This window comes from Brienomyrus brachyistius, chromosome 4, assembly GCF_023856365.1.
Source record: "Brienomyrus brachyistius isolate T26 chromosome 4, BBRACH_0.4, whole genome shotgun sequence".
Taxonomy (NCBI): Eukaryota; Metazoa; Chordata; class Actinopteri; order Osteoglossiformes; family Mormyridae; genus Brienomyrus; species Brienomyrus brachyistius.
This window is the reverse complement of record NC_064536.1, coordinates 8,690,258-8,709,197: the sequence shown is the minus strand read 5'-3', so window position 1 is coordinate 8,709,197 and position 18,940 is coordinate 8,690,258. Positions and strand designations below refer to the sequence as shown.

General features: G+C 49.0%; 1 protein-coding gene across 3 annotated transcripts in view; it reads right to left on the bottom strand.

Moving 5' to 3' along the window:
• LOC125740141 (SWI/SNF-related matrix-associated actin-dependent regulator of chromatin subfamily D member 3-like) overlaps positions 1–18,761 on the bottom strand; it is a 30,021-nt gene extending 11,260 nt beyond the window's left edge. The window contains exons 1-4 of one of the 3 annotated variants that reach the window (XM_049010976.1): positions 18,613–18,761; positions 17,312–17,548; positions 4,040–4,227; positions 987–1,029 (exon numbers count right to left, since the gene is read on the bottom strand). In XM_049010976.1, the coding sequence (XP_048866933.1) occupies positions 987–1,029; positions 4,040–4,227; positions 17,312–17,323 (243 nt within the window). In that variant the 5' untranslated portion in view covers positions 17,324–17,548; positions 18,613–18,761. Of the gene's footprint in view, positions 1–986; positions 1,030–4,039; positions 4,228–12,567; positions 12,668–17,311; positions 17,657–18,612 lie in introns of those variants that run through there. The other 2 variants (XM_049010977.1, XM_049010975.1) reach the window with 2 other exon arrangements.
• Between the last annotated feature and the right edge of the window lie 179 nt (positions 18,762–18,940).

Genomic DNA, 18,940 nt, shown 5'->3' with positions numbered 1-18,940 from the left:
TCCGCTGCCCAGACCATGAGGGTGTACACATGCAGTAATTTCTCCAAATTACCACTGAGTTTCTCTCTGACTGAAATCGCTATGAGGAACAGCAAACCTAGTTTCAATCAGAAGAGCTTCCTCACACCACCATTACAGCGACATGCTACTGGAGATACAACTAACGACATACCCAAGGGACGGCGTGCAGGGTATGTATCAGTACTGATGTTGCCCTCCAGAGGTACAGCAGATACAAGGAGCCTCCAAGATCTGAGCACTGTGTCGGCACGCTTCTCCTAAAAACACGCTACAGCCTGTTTTGTAATCAGAGCTGCACCCACTGGTCTGCTCTCTGTCTAGCCCTCGATCCCTTCCCCCGAAATCCTCTTGGTGCCCCTGGATATCTGTGGGCCCAGGGTGAGATGGCAACAAACATGGTATCCAATCACGGAGAGACGATTATGCAGGGAGTCGGCGATGGCGGCAGGCAGGCAAAAGCCGAACAGTCTGATGTAGCTCAGCTTCTGCCTCCTGAATAAAATTACAGCATGCTGGGGGGGGGGGGGGGAGTTTGCAATCATAACGGCAACAAGAGGTCTGCATGTCACCCCACGACGCCTCTCACCACCGCATTCGAATGAGACACCATTGAGCCCCAAAAGAACACCCTGCATCCAGAGCAGCCAGCCCCCACCCCCCCCCCCCGGACCTGGGAAGAACAGCCTTCTCCGATTTAGAAGCCCCTCAGCCACCGAGTGCCCAAGACGCCTGCCCCACCCATCCCTCAACCCCCCCATTCGGCAGCCCTTCCCGACTGCCATGTTCAACCCGAAACGGAGCGCTAACCCACCGCGTGCGTCCACCTGGTCTCCGCAGCCCTGGCATCCCGCTCGGAAACCCCGGCCGGAAGGAGACGCGAGCCCGCGATGCATCCGGCCGACGAGCAGGCACCCGGACAGACACTCACAAGCAAACAATACAGCGTGGCAAGAGGAGCGGCTTACCCTCTGAGGCAGGATCTTGTCTGCCATTTTCCTTCTCTTGGCACTATGGAGGGGGAGAAGGACAGAAGGAAATAAATAAAAAAGAGCACGTTACTATGGTGACAGATAGCAGAGTGCACAGGCCATCTGCTAAATTACTGGGACGCGTCCAGATATTGTTCCCAGCTGTTTGCGGGGCTCCAGCGAGTGCGTTGATCTGAGCGCGGAGGGACGGGCAGCGGCTGGGACTCACGCTGCTCCGCCAACGGGAGGGAGCTCAGCCGGCCAATTTATTCTCACTTCTGCATGGAGCCTCCTCAATTTGGATGGATTTCTGGGCTGGTGTCTGCAGTCATGCGTGATGCTGTGTGTGTGTGTGTGTGTGTCTGTGCCCCTGCCACCTTTTATTCAGTTTTCCACCCTTTCACATTTGATCCGCTCAAGCCCCCATAACTGCCAGGTTTTGGCTGATCCTGTTTCCAGATCCCCTCCCCCAGCTGAGCCCCTCTTCATCCTCTTTAAATGCACCCACTCTAACAGTGCCTCGCGCGCATCGATCCGGCCCCCAGACCATGGTGCTCGGCACGGGAGACCCGCCGCTCCCCTCCATGTGAGGCAGAAGTGCACGTCTTGAAGCTGAACGGGAACAGACAGTCAAAGCAGCCAACATACATCACGGAGGACAGGAAGCTGCTATTGGACCACAGCGCCAGCATCACAGCTGACTGGTGAGCGATTTTACGGTTCCCACGTACTTCCATACTGGATGTGCGAGCAACCGCTTGAGCCGCTAATGAGGTACGTAATGTCAGGATATGGTCACTGCAAACACCGTCCTCCAGAGGTCGTGGGCATGGGGAGGCCTCTTCATCCCGGGTCTACAGCTGCCTCTGGCCACGCCAGTGGGACAGGAAGTGGCCGTCCCCCCCCCGGCGCTTGCTGCTAACCTCTCCCATGGCCTCCATTTCCATCATGGGCCATGGTTTCTGCAGGGAGACTCCATGCTAAGAGAGGCTAAGAATTTTCCTCTGGAGAAGGAGGGTGGTCCTCGGGGGTCGAAAGGTTTTTCTAAACATCCACAAAAGAACCTTCAGAGTTGAGGGTAGGCATGACTGACAGCCTCCATGAAGACCTTCAGTGGAGCCTAAAGCTGGCCTGGACCTCCTGTTACTGGCCAAGGGAAGACAATATCCTAACCTTACAAAATACCATGTGAAGCCAAAGCAGAGACATCATGGGTCCTCAGTCTACGAAGTTCCAAGCGGGGGGGGGGGGGGCTCTGAGCATCCCATAGCTTTATTAAACAATATTCTCCATTTCATGGCTGCTGCCTTCAGGGAAATAATCCTCCGCACATCTGAGGGACTTCCAAGTGACAGCGAAAGGTCACCCGCATCCTCGGTGAAGCTCCGAGCTCAGTAACAGTGTGATAGATAACAACTTCCCACAGTCTTGCTGACGTATGATCAAGCCGTTGTCCTTCTACGATGGGAAATATATCTTCGATCTTGAAAGGGGCCTTTAATGAATGTCACAAATGCCAGGTTTAAAGGGGACCTGCTCGAGCGCTCAGCGCTGGAAGATGGCCCCTCATTCATTTTTCTAATGAAGCCTTTCTCAGGTTTCCCAGCATGCCGTGCGGCATCTGCATGCGCTAGAGCACACTGATGTGTGGCGTGAATCTGTCGTCACCTTGGGTCCCTGAAAATGTATCTCTTTGTATTTTACAGTAATTCTGGCACCTTTGAATCTAATTTTTCTAAAACATGACAAATGTTACATCTTCCTGAATAATGTATGATATAGTGCAATCACACGTTCGTTCATGTTACATATTATTATGCTTATGCATAATTTGTGGCATATTCATTTCAACCTAACACAGTCTACTTGTCATTCCAGACAGCTCTGAGCCAAATGTGGGAAAAGATTGGGCATATCTCATGTCCATCTGCCTTATGATGATCTCATTGGCTCCAGAGAACCCCACTAGCTTCCAGCAGATTAGCGGGATCTCAATCAGCTCCATTTAGAGGGGGATGTAACACAGAAGAGGTAGAAGAGGTCATGGGCGTAGCAACTGAGGGTGCTGGCAGGTTTGTTCAGGGTGCAGAACGCTGCCTGACTAAGAAGTTCTTTATCTGGCTGTTGGTATTAGTCAGTCAGTCAAATAGAAGGTAAAGACAAGACGAGGACAAAGAATTCTCTTAGAGTACATCAACAGACAGAACACGCTCTGAGAGTATACCAATATATCACCAGACAGAACACGCTCTGAGAGTATACCAATATATCACCAGACAGAACACGCTCTGAGAGTATACCAATATATCACCAGACAGAGGATGCCCTGAGAGTACACCGGTGCATCACCAGACAGAGGATGCCCTGAGAGTACACCGGTGCATCACCAGACAGACAACACACCGAAAGTACACTTGTACGTCAACAGACAGAGGAGGCTTTGCAGATACATCGGTACATCATCGGACAGTGATGTGTGCGACTATGAAAAGGCCATAGGTGGACACGCAGATGAGCAACAGGTAAATGAACAGAAGGGAGACACAGGGGCTCTCTCCGGCACTGATGGACACTGGGGGCTGCGTGGCAGACACGTTCTAAAAAAGCGGGGGGATGGGTCATTGTCAGCCCTTCAGGTGACAAAAACAGCCGGTAAGCACTGTAAACATGTAACATTCCTATGACAGCTTGACGTGGGAAACGGGCTGGACAAAGCAAGCAAGTAAGCAAACAAACAGGGGAGAAGAGTCTCAAACCCCCAAAAAGACCAGGATCACTGAGTGGCGATGTTAGCAGCTTAAAAGGAAGATGCCGGAAAGAACAGGGAATCGTGTGCAGTCCAGGAATACAGATGTTCAGGACAAACAAAATCAACTTTGACAGGTGACCATGCAGACAGAGAGACAGGCAGGGAGAGAGATAGTCAGATATATAAAGAGAGAAACTGACACACGGACAGACAGACACACAGACATGCAAACAGTCCGAAGTACTCGCTATCTAAATGCAGGGGTTGAGGTCAAATCTACAAGCCAAACAGACAGACTCACTTTCTGGTGCGGTTCTGAACAGCCTGTGGTTGGACCTGTGGGACCACGGGGGGCCGTTTGCGATTGGCTTCCATTGGCGGGGTGGGGAGGCCAGGCCGTATCAAGGGAACCCCCCCATAAGGGGGACCAGGTGGGCCCATGGGAGCACCCTGATGCGGCATTCTCGTGCCAGAGGGCATTCCAGGACGCTGCAGGGTGACAAAGAGGAGAACAGCGGGAAAGTCAGGGGTGTCTCAAACACGGGGGGTTCATTCCTGCCCTGGTTATTTAAGTACTAAACCCAGGGCGGGTAAGACAACAGCAAACATCCCATAAAACCCAGAGCAGGTAAGACAACATCCCATAAAACCCAGTGCGGGTAAGACAACAGCAAACATCCCATAAAACCCAGAGCAGGTTAGACAACAGCAAGCATCCCATAAAACCCAGAGCAGGTAAGACAACAGTAAGCATCCCATAAAACCCAGAGCAGGTAAGACAACAGCAAGCATCCCATAAAACCCAGAGCAGGTAAGACAACAGCAAACATCCCATAAAACCCAGAGCAGGTTAGACAACAGCAAACATCCCATAAAACCCAGAGCAGGTTAGACAACAGCAAACATCCCATAAAACCCAGAGTAGGTTAGACAACAGCAAACATCCCATAAAACCCAGAGCAGGTAAGGCAACAGCAAACATCCCATAAAACCCAGAGCAGGTTAGGCAACAGCAAACATCCCATAAAACCCAGAGCAGGTTAGACAACAGCAAACATCCCATAAAACCCAGAGCAGGTTAGACAACAGCAAACATCCCATAAAACCCAGAGCAGGTAAGGCAACAGCAAACATCCCATAAAACCCAGAGCAGGTTAGGCAACAGCAAACATCCCATAAAACCCAGAGCAGGTTAGACAACAGCAAACATCCCATAAAACCCAGAGCAGGTTAGACAACAGCAAACATCCCATAAAACCCAGAGTAGGTTAGACAACAGCAAACATCCCATAAAACCCAGAGCAGGTAAGGCAACAGCAAACATCCCATAAAACCCAGAGCAGGTTAGGCAACAGCAAACGTCCCATAAAACCCAGAGCAGGTTAGGCAACAGCAAACATCCCATAAAACCCAGAGCAGGTAAGGCAACAGCAAACATCCCATAAAACCCAGAGCAGGTTAGACAACAGCAAACCTCCAAAACTGGATCTGTACACTAACAAAGATTCTACACATGGGTTCTGCTCTCCAAGCTTGTTCATGACTATCCTCTTCAGGCTTCCATTTCTGTACCAGAGGACTAACTGGGGCTCAGTGGTTCAAAACGTGTCCTGGGTATGGACTGTGCATGCGCCTTAGCGACCATTCAGCAGTCTTCCAAAATAAAAAGCAAATCATATTTAAATTGGGCACAGCACATCTCATATTAAGGTACCCAGTAACGTGCCTCTATTAAAACCCGCAAATAAGTCAAGCAACACCTTGGTAAGAAAATGTAAACTGGCGGCACATGGAGCAGATGATCTCACGGGACCATGATCGTGAAGAGATACATGTATGTATTACATATTAACATTATGGTTCTGCTTTAAAACCAGCGCTGCTTTGGATAAGGAAGCACCAACAGTTTGGGTCTTACACGCTGCAGAGATAACCTGGAGGAACGGCACAGCCAAAAAAAACCCTGGATAAATGGAGAGCCAAGGAGGGAATTATGGGCAAAACACCAAAGGCAGTGACGATAACGGACACAGCCATACAGTTCGGAGATGGTTCTGCCCCTTTTGATGCGTATTTATTACAGTAGCGAGTTTTCCACAGGATGCGTTAAAAAGCAAATCACCATATGTATTTTTTTTCTTTTACAGATAGGAATGGACAGAGAAAATGGGAGTGAATTTCAAAGTGAGCGCATGCTCTCTGGCAGTGACTCAGACACGGTAGAGGGAGCTATGCAGAAAGGGTGAATCTGAGTACGACAATTAATTGCAAATGTATCTAAAACACACAGAGACACGCAAAGGAGCAGCAGAGTTTATCTCGCTCACAGAACTGAAAGGAAATGTGTGGATATTGGGTCTCCTGCTCAGTCCTTCTCTGCTTTTGCCTGATCCTTCAAAAACACCTGGGCTGCCCACCATCCTCCAGAAGGTACCTGACCTGCCATTCGGGACTCCAGAATATTCTATAGAGGGGCACTTGGCCAAGCCAGATATGTTCAGCCAAAGATCTCATGCAAGCGGAATGTCTGGGTTGGCAGGTAAATAAAAACCGCAAGCCGAGTCTTCTGTTCAGATGGCTGCAATGAATCGGGCAAACGATACACGCACTGTGCGAAGCTTGGGAACGCTTGAACAGTGAGGAACTCTCTGGAAACAGACGTCTTCTGAACTCAGGAGGGTGACTTGCTTTAGAGGGCATCGGCTCGAAGAGACCGTCCTTGATCCCCGTCTCCACGGCAACGTCCCCATCCCCGCCAGGCACGCGAGTCGCTACCCGTCACATCGTGTGCCAAAAGTAGGAGGGGTCCTCGCTGACTGCTGTCACCCCGGCAGGGCTAGGCGGAGACCTGGCGCGGGAAAGAGCGGTGCCCGGGGCAGCCGGGAGGCAAAGAGGTCGTCGCTATGCACACAACACAGCACGGTGGTAAAGCCACTGACTAACAGTGCAGACCGACTGTCTGCTTGTAGACTAACAGCACACCGACCTACCGTCCACTCACAGACAGACAGCACACAAACTAACCATCCATTCACAGGCTAATGGCACGCGAACCAACCATCCACTCACAGGCCGACAGCACACTGGCAGACTGTCCGACTGATCGTCCGACTGTCTACTCAAAGACAGACAGCACCTGGACCGATTGGCTGCTCACAGGCCGATGGCACAATGACTGACCACCTACTCACAGACAGACAGCATGTGGACCAACTGTTTGCCCACAGGCCGACAGCATGTAGACTGAGTGTCCACTCACAGACCAATGTCACGCCAACCAACCATCTACTCACAGGCCAACAGCATGCCCACCGACCATCTTACTGTCCCTTTATAGATCAACTGACCATCCATTCACAAACCAATGGCACACTGACTGAGGATTTCCTCACAGTCCATCTCACCATCCACTCAAAGACCAATGGCTTCTTTCCATCCTGCTGAATACTGTGATCTGTCACTTTCTTTGCTTATTCATTTGAGGGTGGTGATGGGGGGGGAGCTTTGGAAACTTCAGCTTCTGCAGAATTCACCACCCGACAAAGAGGTCATCCACATGTACAGAATGCAGCATGGTGGCAGAGCCACTGACTAACAGTGCAGACCAACCAGCCTGCCATATAGAGAGAGAGAACGAGGCGGCTGCTGGTCAGACCTGAGAGTCCAATCAGGGAGACCAGGCTGGCAGCTGGTCAGATTACACAGTCCGATCAGAAAGACCAGATCCACCAATGGTCATATTGCACAGTCCGATCAGAGAGACCAGGTTCACCACTGGTCAGATTACACAGTCCGATCAGAGAGACAAGGTCCACCACTGGTCAGATTACACAGTCCAATCAGAGAGACCAGGTTCACCACTGGTCAGATTACACAGTCCAATCAGAGAGACCAGGTTCACCACTGGTCAAATTACACAGTCCGATCAGAGAGACCAAGTCCACCACTGGTCAGATTACACAGTCCAATCAGAGGGACCAGGTTCACCACTGGTCAAATTACACAGTCCGATCAGAGAGACCAGGTTCACCACTGGTCAAATTACACAGTCCGATCAGAGAGACCAAGTCCACCACTGGTCAGATTACACAGTCCAATCAGAGGGACCAGGTTCACCACTGGTCAAATTACACAGTCCGATCAGAGAGACCAAGTCCACCACTGGTCAGATTACACAGTCCAATCAGAGAGACCAGGTTCACCACTGGTCAGATTACACAGTCCGATCAGAGAGACCAAGTCCACCACTGGTCAGATTACACAGTCCAATCAGAGAGACCAGGTTCACCACTGGTCAGATTACACAGTCCGATCAGAGAAACCAGGTCCACCACTGGTCAGATTACGCAGTCTGATCAGAAAGACCAGGTCCACCACTGGTCAGATTACACAGTCCGATCAGAAAGACCAGGTCCACCACTGGTCAGATTACACAGTCCGATCAGAGAGACCAGGTTCACCACTGGTCAGATTACACAGTCCGATCAGAAAGACCAGGTCCACCACTGGTCAGATTACACAGTCCAATCAGAGAGACCAGGTTCACCACTGGTCAAATTACACAGTCCGATCAGAGAGACCAAGTCCACCACTGGTCAGATTACACAGTCCAATCAGAGGGACCAGGTTCACCACTGGTCAAATTACACAGTCCGATCAGAGAGACCAAGTCCACCACTGGTCAGATTACACAGTCCGATCAGAGAGACCAGGTTCACCACTGGTCAGATTACACAGTCCGATCAGAGAGACCAGGTCCACCACTGGTCAGATTACACAGTCCGATCAGAAAGACCAGGTTCACCACTGGTCAGATTACACAGTCCGATCAGAGAGACCAGGTCCACCACTGGTCAGATTACACAGTCCGATCAGAAAGACCAGGTCCACCACTGGTCAGATTACACAGTCCGATCAGAGAGACCAGGTTCACCACTGGTCAGATTGCACAGTCCGATCAGAGAGACCAGGTCCACCACTGGTCAGATTACACAGTCCGATCAGAAAGACCAGGTCCACCACTGGTCAGATTACACAGTCCGATCAGAGAGACCAGGTCCACCACTGGTCAGATTGCACAGTCCGATCAGAAAGACCAGGTCCACCACTGGTCAGATTACACAGTCCGATCAGAAAGACCGGGTTCACCACTGGTCAGATTACACAGTCCGATCAGAGAGACCAGGTTCACCACTGGTCAGATTACACAGTCCGATCAGAAAGACCAGGTCCACCACTGGTCAGATTACACAGTCCGATCAGAGAGACCAGGTTCACCACTGGTCAGATTACACAGTCCGATCAGAGAGACCAGGTCCACCACTGGTCAGATTACACAGTCTGATCAGAAAGACCAGGTCCACCACTGGTCAGATTACACAGTCCGATCAGAGAGACCAGGTCCACCACTGGTCAGATTACACAGTCCGATCAGAGAGACAAGGTCCACCACTGGTCAGATTACACAGTCCGATCAGAGAGACCAGGTTCACCACTGGTCAGATTACACAGTCCAATCAGAGAGACCAGGTTCACCACTGGTCAAATTACACAGTCCGATCAGAGAGACCAAGTCCACCACTGGTCAGATTACACAGTCCAATCAGAGGGACCAGGTTCACCACTGGTCAAATTACACAGTCCGATCAGAGAGACCAAGTCCACCACTGGTCAGATTACACAGTCCAATCAGAGAGACCAGGTTCACCACTGGTCAGATTACACAGTCCGATCAGAGAGACCAAGTCCACCACTGGTCAGATTACACAGTCCAATCAGAGAGACCAGGTTCACCACTGGTCAGATTACACAGTCCGATCAGAAAGACCAGGTCCACCACTGGTCAGATTACACAGTCCGATCAGAGAAACCAGGTCCACCACTGGTCAGATTACGCAGTCTGATCAGAAAGACCAGGTCCACCACTGGTCAGATTACACAGTCCGATCAGAAAGACCAGGTCCACCACTGGTCAGATTACACAGTCCGATCAGAGAGACCAGGTTCACCACTGGTCAGATTACACAGTCCGATCAGAAAGACCAGGTCCACCACTGGTCAGATTACACAGTCCAATCAGAGAGACCAGGTTCACCACTGGTCAAATTACACAGTCCGATCAGAGAGACCAAGTCCACCACTGGTCAGATTACACAGTCCAATCAGAGGGACCAGGTTCACCACTGGTCAAATTACACAGTCCGATCAGAGAGACCAAGTCCACCACTGGTCAGATTACACAGTCCAATCAGAGAGACCAGGTTCACCACTGGTCAGATTACACAGTCCGATCAGAGAGACCAGGTTCACCACTGGTCAGATTACACAGTCCGATCAGAAAGACCAGGTCCACCACTGGTCAGATTACACAGTCCGATCAGAGAGACCAGGTTCACCACTGGTCAGATTACACAGTCCGATCAGAAAGACCAGGTCCACCACTGGTCAGATTACACAGTCTGATCAGAAAGACCAGGTCCACCACTGGTCAGATTACACAGTCCGATCAGAGAGACCAGGTTCACCACTGGTCAGATTACACAGTCCGATCAGAGAGACCAGGTCCACCACTGGTCAGATTACACAGTCCGATCAGAAAGACCAGGTTCACCACTGGTCAGATTACACAGTCCGATCAGAGAGACCAGGTCCACCACTGGTCAGATTACACAGTCCGATCAGAAAGACCAGGTCCACCACTGGTCAGATTACACAGTCCGATCAGAGAGACCAGGTTCACCACTGGTCAGATTGCACAGTCCGATCAGAGAGACCAGGTCCACCACTGGTCAGATTACACAGTCCGATCAGAAAGACCAGGTCCACCACTGGTCAGATTACACAGTCCGATCAGAGAGACCAGGTCCACCACTGGTCAGATTGCACAGTCCGATCAGAAAGACCAGGTCCACCACTGGTCAGATTACACAGTCCGATCAGAAAGACCGGGTTCACCACTGGTCAGATTACACAGTCCGATCAGAGAGACCAGGTTCACCACTGGTCAGATTACACAGTCCGATCAGAAAGACCAGGTCCACCACTGGTCAGATTACACAGTCCGATCAGAGAGACCAGGTTCACCACTGGTCAGATTACACAGTCCGATCAGAAAGACCAGGTCCACCACTGGTCAGATTACACAGTCCGATCAGAAAGACCAGGTCCACCACTGGTCAGATTACACAGTCCGATCAGAGAGACCAGGTCCACCACTGGTCAGATTACACAGTCCGATCAGAAAGACCAGGTCCACCACTGGTCAGATTACACAGTCCGATCAGAGAGACCAGGTCCACCACTGGTCAGATTGCACAGTCCGATCAGAAAGACCAGGTCCACCACTGGTCAGATTACACAGTCCGATCAGAGAGACCAGGTTCACCACTGGTCAGATTGCACAGTCCGATCAGAAAGACCAGGTCCACCACTGGTCAGATTACACAGTCCGATCAGAAAGACCAGGTCCACCACTGGTCAGATTACACAGTCCGATCAGAGAGACCAGGTCCACCACTGGTCAGATTGCACAGTCCGATCAGAGAGACCAGGTCCACCACTGGTCAGATTACACAGTCCGATCAGAAAGACCAGGTCCACCACTGGTCAGATTACACAGTACGATCAGAGAGACCAGGTCCACCACTGGTCAGATTACACAGTCCGATCAGAGATACCAGGTCCACCACTGGTCAGATTACACAGTCCGATCAGAGAGACCTTGTGGGCTCCATGGTAACACTGGCAAAGCATCCCCAGGGTGAGCCCAGAGTTCTGCTGAGGATGGTGGCACGGACTTGATCCTGAGCATGGTGGTACCTCAAGGCTGCGAACACAAACCAAAGACACTATCGAGACATTGGAGCCTGCTGTTAGCCTGCATGTCACGAGTCCGTGCTCCAGCTGAGCTGCCTGTGCCCTCAGCAGACCCCCATCTCCTCATTAAGACCTTGGGTGAAGCGGGGGGGACATGCCCTACTTAGCCGTCCCATCAACGAGGATGACTAGAGATGCCGGGGGGGGGTCATGTTGAAACTATTCCCGCCTCCCCAGTAAGGCACACAGCAGCCTCCTGACTGCCCCCCTGCCACTCTGCAGACACAGAGAGCTGCATCCTTTTGGCACGATCCCCCTCCCCTCGCAAAATGTTCTCGAGCCGGCCGATCGCTTCCCCATTCTCGGCTTGTGTGATGTCCAGGATGCTCCTGATATTCCTGCTTCTGCTGCTTCACCCCCCTCAAATGAATAAGCAAAGAAAGTGACAGATCACAGTATTCAGCAGGATGGAAACAACCTTCGCATGAGGCTGTATAGACAGGAAGAGACAGAGACAGACAGATACACACAGTCAAATACACATGGTCACATTCACACAGTCTCATGGTCAAATAGGTCACACATACACACACACGGTGTCACAGTCACACACACATACTCACACTGTCACACGTGGTCACATACACACACACGGTGTCACAGTCACACACACATACATACTCACACTGTCACACGTGGTCACACACACACACACACACTTTCTCACGGTCACTCAAGCACATACACCACACTCATTCTTTCACGGTTACAAACACACTCTTTCGTGGTCACAAACACACACTCTCACTGGCTCTCTCTCTCTCTCACACACACACACACACACACACACACACACACACTGTGACGGTCACACATTCACAGAGTGATGGTCACACACACACACTATAATGGTCACACACACTGCGACATCACACACACTCACACACACTCACACACACAAAGTGACGGTCACACTCCCGGTCACACTCTCGGCCCCCGTCGCCCCCAACTCACCAGTCCATGCACCAGGAACTCAAACAGTTTGCTCTTGGTGGCCCTGCGCGCTCCGCCGGCTGTGTCCTCCGCAGCCATCGAGCAGCCCCCCCTCCCCCCGTTGCTCCCCTTCTTTTGTGCTCCCTTTTCTCCCTCTGCCTTTCCCAGGGCCGGCCCCCACGCTCCTCTCCCGCCTGCCTATCGCCGCGCCTGCCGTCGCCGTGCCGCCGTGTCCCGCACCCTCGTCCGCTGCCCCTCCCTCTCTCCTTTTTAAAGCGCCGCCCCACCAAGTCCTCTCTCCGGCTCGCACACTTTTCCAGTTGAGCCGCCTTTCACAAGCCCAGTGGAGGACAGGGCTCCGGCAGGGGGGCTGTGACCAGCCCACCCTCACGGCCCCCGGCGCAGCTCTCGCATCCCATTGGCTGATGAGGGCGGCTGGTCTGACTGGCTGATGCTCTCCGCTACTTATGGGTCGGGGATGGAGAAGTTTGCTTTTTGGTGTGCTGTTCCCCAGGCTGCACTGGCACTGCGAGCTGCCCCAACGCAGTGCGCTCATTCTCAAAAAGGAGCAGAGCCACTTAAAGGAGCCACGACGCATTTCACAGAGGGGAGCGTTAACAGCGGTGAGCAGCAGACTCTCATTGGCACAGATAAATGCCAAAAAAAAACAATAAAAAAAATAAATATGATTTAGAAATATGTCAGTTTATAGTAAGTAAAGCACTTTTCGCCACAAAGAAGCAAAAATCTAAATTTAAGAATTGGAATTGGATTCCAGCGTTACTGATGTGACTTCCATACTCACATGTTACATGTTACAAATGCATATTATTTTATCAGCATTAAGGACCAGTCTTCAGTCGGACCTTGTCATGGAATGACTGAATTATTATATTCAGCTGCTGACTACACATGGGAAAAGACCAAAAAGAGGCAGATTTTCACTCAGGCTGGTCATTCTATGCCTGTGAAGCACAAGCAGCTCGTCCGTAACCCTGACACCCTGAAATAAGCACATTGCATTCGCCCCACATCCAAGTTAGGGGTAGTTTTAATGAACAAAAACATCACAAAAATTCCCCACATTATTCATCTACTGCATCCACAGTCCCATCAAGAAAAGTGAGCAAAAGCGACCAGACACTTCTCTGCAACTTTGAATGTGGGGTTTAGTTAGATGCTCCCAGTGAAGTAATATGATTGAAGGCTATCCCCTGGTGGACATCGGGGGAATTACAACCAGAACAGTATCTATACATTTACAGTGTATAGATTCAAGTTTCTTTAATTGTCACATGCACGTGCAGTGAAATGTTTCCTGAACCGCTCTTATACTAACATTAGTTACTAACATTAGGCTGCAAAGGCAGTGATTACATTTCTAAGCAAATGCAGACTCGGATAGAAAAGTGTCTTCCCTCAGGTGCCCCATCTATTCCACTCCAAGGCGCACATGCTGCCACAAACAGTACCGGCCTGCCTTAGACAATCATCCTCACGCTGTTACCTTTACAGTCAGGGGGCTGAGCCTGAAGTTCTCTGAGTGGCCACCAGAGGTCACTCAAAACTCTGAGACAGTGTCACTGCGAATCCCTGAAAGTCCGTGTCTCAGCAAATGGGCACATTTGAACAGTTTTCTTGAGGACATGAGCAACATCTTCACTTCATAAATTTGGCCATGGAAACTTTGATCTTAAATCTGACGGACTCATAGTCATAGATCCATAGTCAACTTTTTAAACAGCAAAAGTTAAACATCCACACAGTGCATCACTCAACATCTACATCTGCTGCATGCCTCATTAACAGGATGCACTGAAGATGCTGACCTGTCTTTAACATAAAGGTTAAATGGATTAAACTCACAGAACTGGCACCCTAACTGCTAGATCCAAACGCAGCAGACAGCCTCCGTATAATTTACACACAGTAATACAGCTCCGTTCTATAGCCATACAAATGGTACAAAGAAAACCTGCTTTGATTCTTGTAACCATGGAAACGTGACATAGCAGGGCCAAAAAGAGATTTTGACAATGATTGTGGGGTGTTTGAATCCCCCTGAGGGAACCCCCATTGCTCAGGCTCAAAAGCCAGTGGAATCAAATGATAATAAGTGGGGCGGGGGGGGGTTCAGCAATGCTGGCGGATTAGCACTCCCCCTGCTGGCCACCCGCGCCCTCAGGTAGAATAATTCTTCATGGTCCTTTGGCTTGATCATCAGTCACTTGCCCAGTAAGTGGACGGACAGACAGACACCAGCACAGTCTGCTGCCTTTCAGCTGGTCCATTTCAGTCGTTTTTCTACGCACAGAAACACCATGTTTTGCCACAAGAAGCGTCAAAAGGCTTCCTCTTGCTATTAGATGCGGACTCTGATGAGTGTTAAAGTTTTGAGTTTCCAGTTTAGTTTTTACTTTTGCATCATTTCCAGTTTTCACTTGAAATTCAGTTTACTTTTAGGTTTTCAGTGTGGGGTTTATTGGTTATTTTAAGGATACATTTTTATTTAGTTTCTATGTATTTTAGTGTCAGTTTACGCTTTAGTAATTTTAGAGTTGTAGAACTATTTAATGTTTCAGTTCCGTAGAGAATTCTATATGAATTTGCAGCCCCCCCTTATGTACTAAAGTCCTCAAAATACAAATACAAAATATGTTCCAGGTATTATTAAGGCTAATGAAAAATAAATCATTACTTTGGCAAAAGAAAAACAAAAAATTAAGAATTGGAAAAGGAAAGTGTTCAACATATGCTTTTATTTTATTTCAGTTAAATTCAGAAGGAATATTTGTAGTTTTTTTTTTGGTTTATTTGTAGTTTTTTAAATGTTTGTATCTTATTTTATATCAGTTTACGAAAAACTTTTCAGGCTGTTTTAGTTAACTGTAATAACTCCGACCTAATAATTCTGAAAGCCGTGTGAATTGTGGTGTGTGTCGAAAGAGAGAAGACTAAAGAAGTCCTACGTCCTACATGCCGTGGGTACAGGTAGGCACAGAGTGATTGGAAGCAAAACAAATTTAACCAACCTCTAGCGTTCCGGCGTCCCCATAAAAGTCAGGGAGCCCACATAAGAGAGAAAATATGCTTTTAAAGCCCCACCAGTCAGCGGCACACTGGCTAGAACACTGCATTGCAAAAATGCACAAAGCCAGCAGATTAATTGTAGCTGTTTTTTTTTTTTTGCTTGCCTGCAAACTTGTATCTAATTAGCTGGTTACATACCTGATTGGTTAAAAACGAATGCTGAGGGGTGTGGCGCCTCGGATGAATATTAAATAATATCCTTTTTTGCTTTTCTTTTTTAGGAAAATAAATCGATTTAAATCATAAATTGTGTGTAGGTATAAAAATGCTAGTGTTTTTTTGTGGGGGGGGGGGGGGGGGTATAGTGCAGATTTAAAGATGAGGGGTACAGGTCATTCCGTGTCAGTGGTTCAAATTTAAAGAAAACTTCCCACCTGACCACCACAGATTTTTAAGAGACTAGGGTGGGGAGGTGTTTTTAGGCGTTTTCAAGGCATCTTGTAACGCAAGGCTGCATATAAATAATCAGAGCCCCTGTATGTGAGCATAATTCATTCTCCGAATGTATACGGTGAGGACGTATTCTGGGCTGTATTCTGGTCACAGCTCCCAGCGGCTGTTTCCCTGATCCTCATCGCGGTCTGTGTTTCTCACTATGTGGGAATAAGCTGTTCACTGAGCTCCCACAGTCCACGATAACCAACAAACACACTGACTGACGGCTAACATAACATAAACGCAGAGGGGGATTTATAGAAATATAGACTTCATTTTATTACTAGGACTGGGAGAGAGGAGAGAAGATGGGGTAGGCCAGGGGTCTCCAACTCCGGTCCAGGAGGGCTACGTCCAGTAGGTTTTCTATCCTACCCGGCTTCTGATGAGCCACACCTGTTCCTGCTATTTACCTGAGCACAGGTGTGGCTCATCAGAAGCCTGGTAGGATAGAAAACCTACTGGACTGTAGCCCTCCAGGACCAGAGTTGGAGACCCCTGGGGTAGGCAAAACTGAAGAGTTCCTATGTTCATTGCACAGCTCTGTTCACACTGTTAGGTTAAGTGAGAGGCTGTTTTCCTCTAAAATCAGAGTTGCCACAAGGACTCAGCTGATCAGTTACCAGTGGCCGGTTCCCTCACCTAGCCTCTGACACAATATTTATTTTTCACTATACAGGAATGTGCCGTTTACTGATCTCTCAGTTTATGACCCCTTTAGGCAAAACAGATACCAGAAAAAGAGTTTTGGTGATGTCAAAACTTGACCCACAAAACCCAGTTAGTTATGAGAAGGAAACCTGCCTAGCGCCACAGCCCAGCCTGAGGCCTTCGGGGTGATCTGTCTATGCTCGCGCTAATTATTGTCCCTCGGAAAGGGTCACACAGGTATATCAGCAAAGCCATCTTGGAGCCGCAGACCATAATGAGCCGCCTGACCGAATCAGAGGTCCCATCCTCCCTGTATGCACAGGGTCTTGCATTCAGCAGCAGTCCCACAAAGCCGGATAAAAAGCAGGAGCAGCGGCGGCTCTGTAGCGCATCGCGGGTTGATTAAAATCTCGCCGCGTTATCGGAGCGCGTCGTGTCTCAGTAGGTGGCGAACTGGTCAAGCTTCCGACCGGGCCAAAGTGGGCAGGGCTGCGCGGCGGGGGCTTCAGGGCCTGATACAATGTAACTCACAGCGCGGACACGGCCGGGGGCGAGGGGGGCACTACTGGATTCCATGCTGAACTCCTACCTTCTTGTCCATCTCAGCGATGCGCTCCGCCGCGTTGGCAAACGTCAAGCGGCGAGTGTCCGGTCCGGTGCCCCGGCTCCCCGGTTGAGAGGGGAGGGTACTCGGGGACTGGGGACTGTGGACGGGGGACCGGGGGTCTTCAGCGATCAGTGCGGCGGAGGCAGCGGCGCAGGCGCGTCCAGCGACGAAAAGGGGAGCGGTGCCGGAGCGCTGGAAGGGAGCGTCAGCAAATTACCACTGAAGATAACAAAAAAAAAAACATTTCGGGATATTATCAAAAATAGGTCGGCTCTCCTTTGCTATGTAATTTTAGCCCCTTGGTTGTAAGGCGCTGACCCGAAGATCAGGAACTTAGTTCCTGGTTCCGAGCTCCTGGGTTGTCTCGACCGAGAACTTTTGTAGTTCCTGGCTACGTTTGTGTGTCGCTTTCCCACCGCATAACAGGAAATGTGATCTTAATGCTAAATAAGAATGGGAGACGCAAAAAGCTCGTAGGTTGCACCACACAGCCAATTCAAACAATGGAGGGCGACTAAATCGTTTTGTTAGTGGTTCTGCAATTTTTTTCTGCCTTACCAGGATTTGCTACCCTAGCAAAAATCTGTCGATATTTGCCAAAATGTCATGCACATGGTTTTGAATAGAGATTTCTATAAGGATTTACGCTATCAAAATAACTTCCCTATGCTTTAAATGGGGTAATGTTTTACACATAGTTTCATTCTGCCAGAAACTGCTACCTATTGTTTTCAGTGTTGTGGTTTTTCACACGTTGTTTTATCCCACCAGAAACTGCTGCCTATAGTTTTCAGTGTGTTAGCAGTTTTATAAGGAAATTTAATGTCAGGATAAGAATGTAATGTAATGAAACGATCATCATTGGTCTTTATTAGTTTCCAAAGCTCTAGGCATTTTTGTTTAATTTTACCTGCTGTAGTTTCGTGTCAAGTCAAATCAAGTAGGTTTTATGGTCATTTCAACCATACACACAGTATATAGAGAAATGAGATAACGTTCCTCTAAGACCATGGTGCAACACAGAGCCGGACAAAGACAGAGCAACATCATAAGTGCAGAATTTCATGGTTTGTAAAAATATTAATATTGTCAAGAAAAGACATTGAACTTACCAAATTATTATGAGCCAAAAATATTTTGCATGTTTGGAAAATAGTGATTAAAGTAACCTAAAATATTTCTCTTAAAAACCAAGCTTCTATAGTTCATATCAGTGCCCTAAATATATGGCTGAATAGCTTTAAACATGAGTAACACATTTTATGTGTAATGATACCACTCACATTTTTCACATTATCTGGGCTTCAGTTGAGCATCTCCATTTTCTCTTAAATGTTCGTACGCATGACTCAGAGTTTCCGTACGGATCCGCATATTCTGCAATCAAATTTGTTTCTATATTTATGGCAACGTTTGCCTGGGAAGCGGCGGACGCCTCTTTCAGGTGCCGTTTTATGCGCACGCAGCGGTTATAAATGAGATGGTGAAATAAAGCCAGATTGTTGGAAAAAACTAAGTGGCATCATTACACATCTTGTACGTCATAACTCGTACATTTAATTTAATCTCATAGCACGCATTACACACACATCTACTTTACCATAGAAAAAG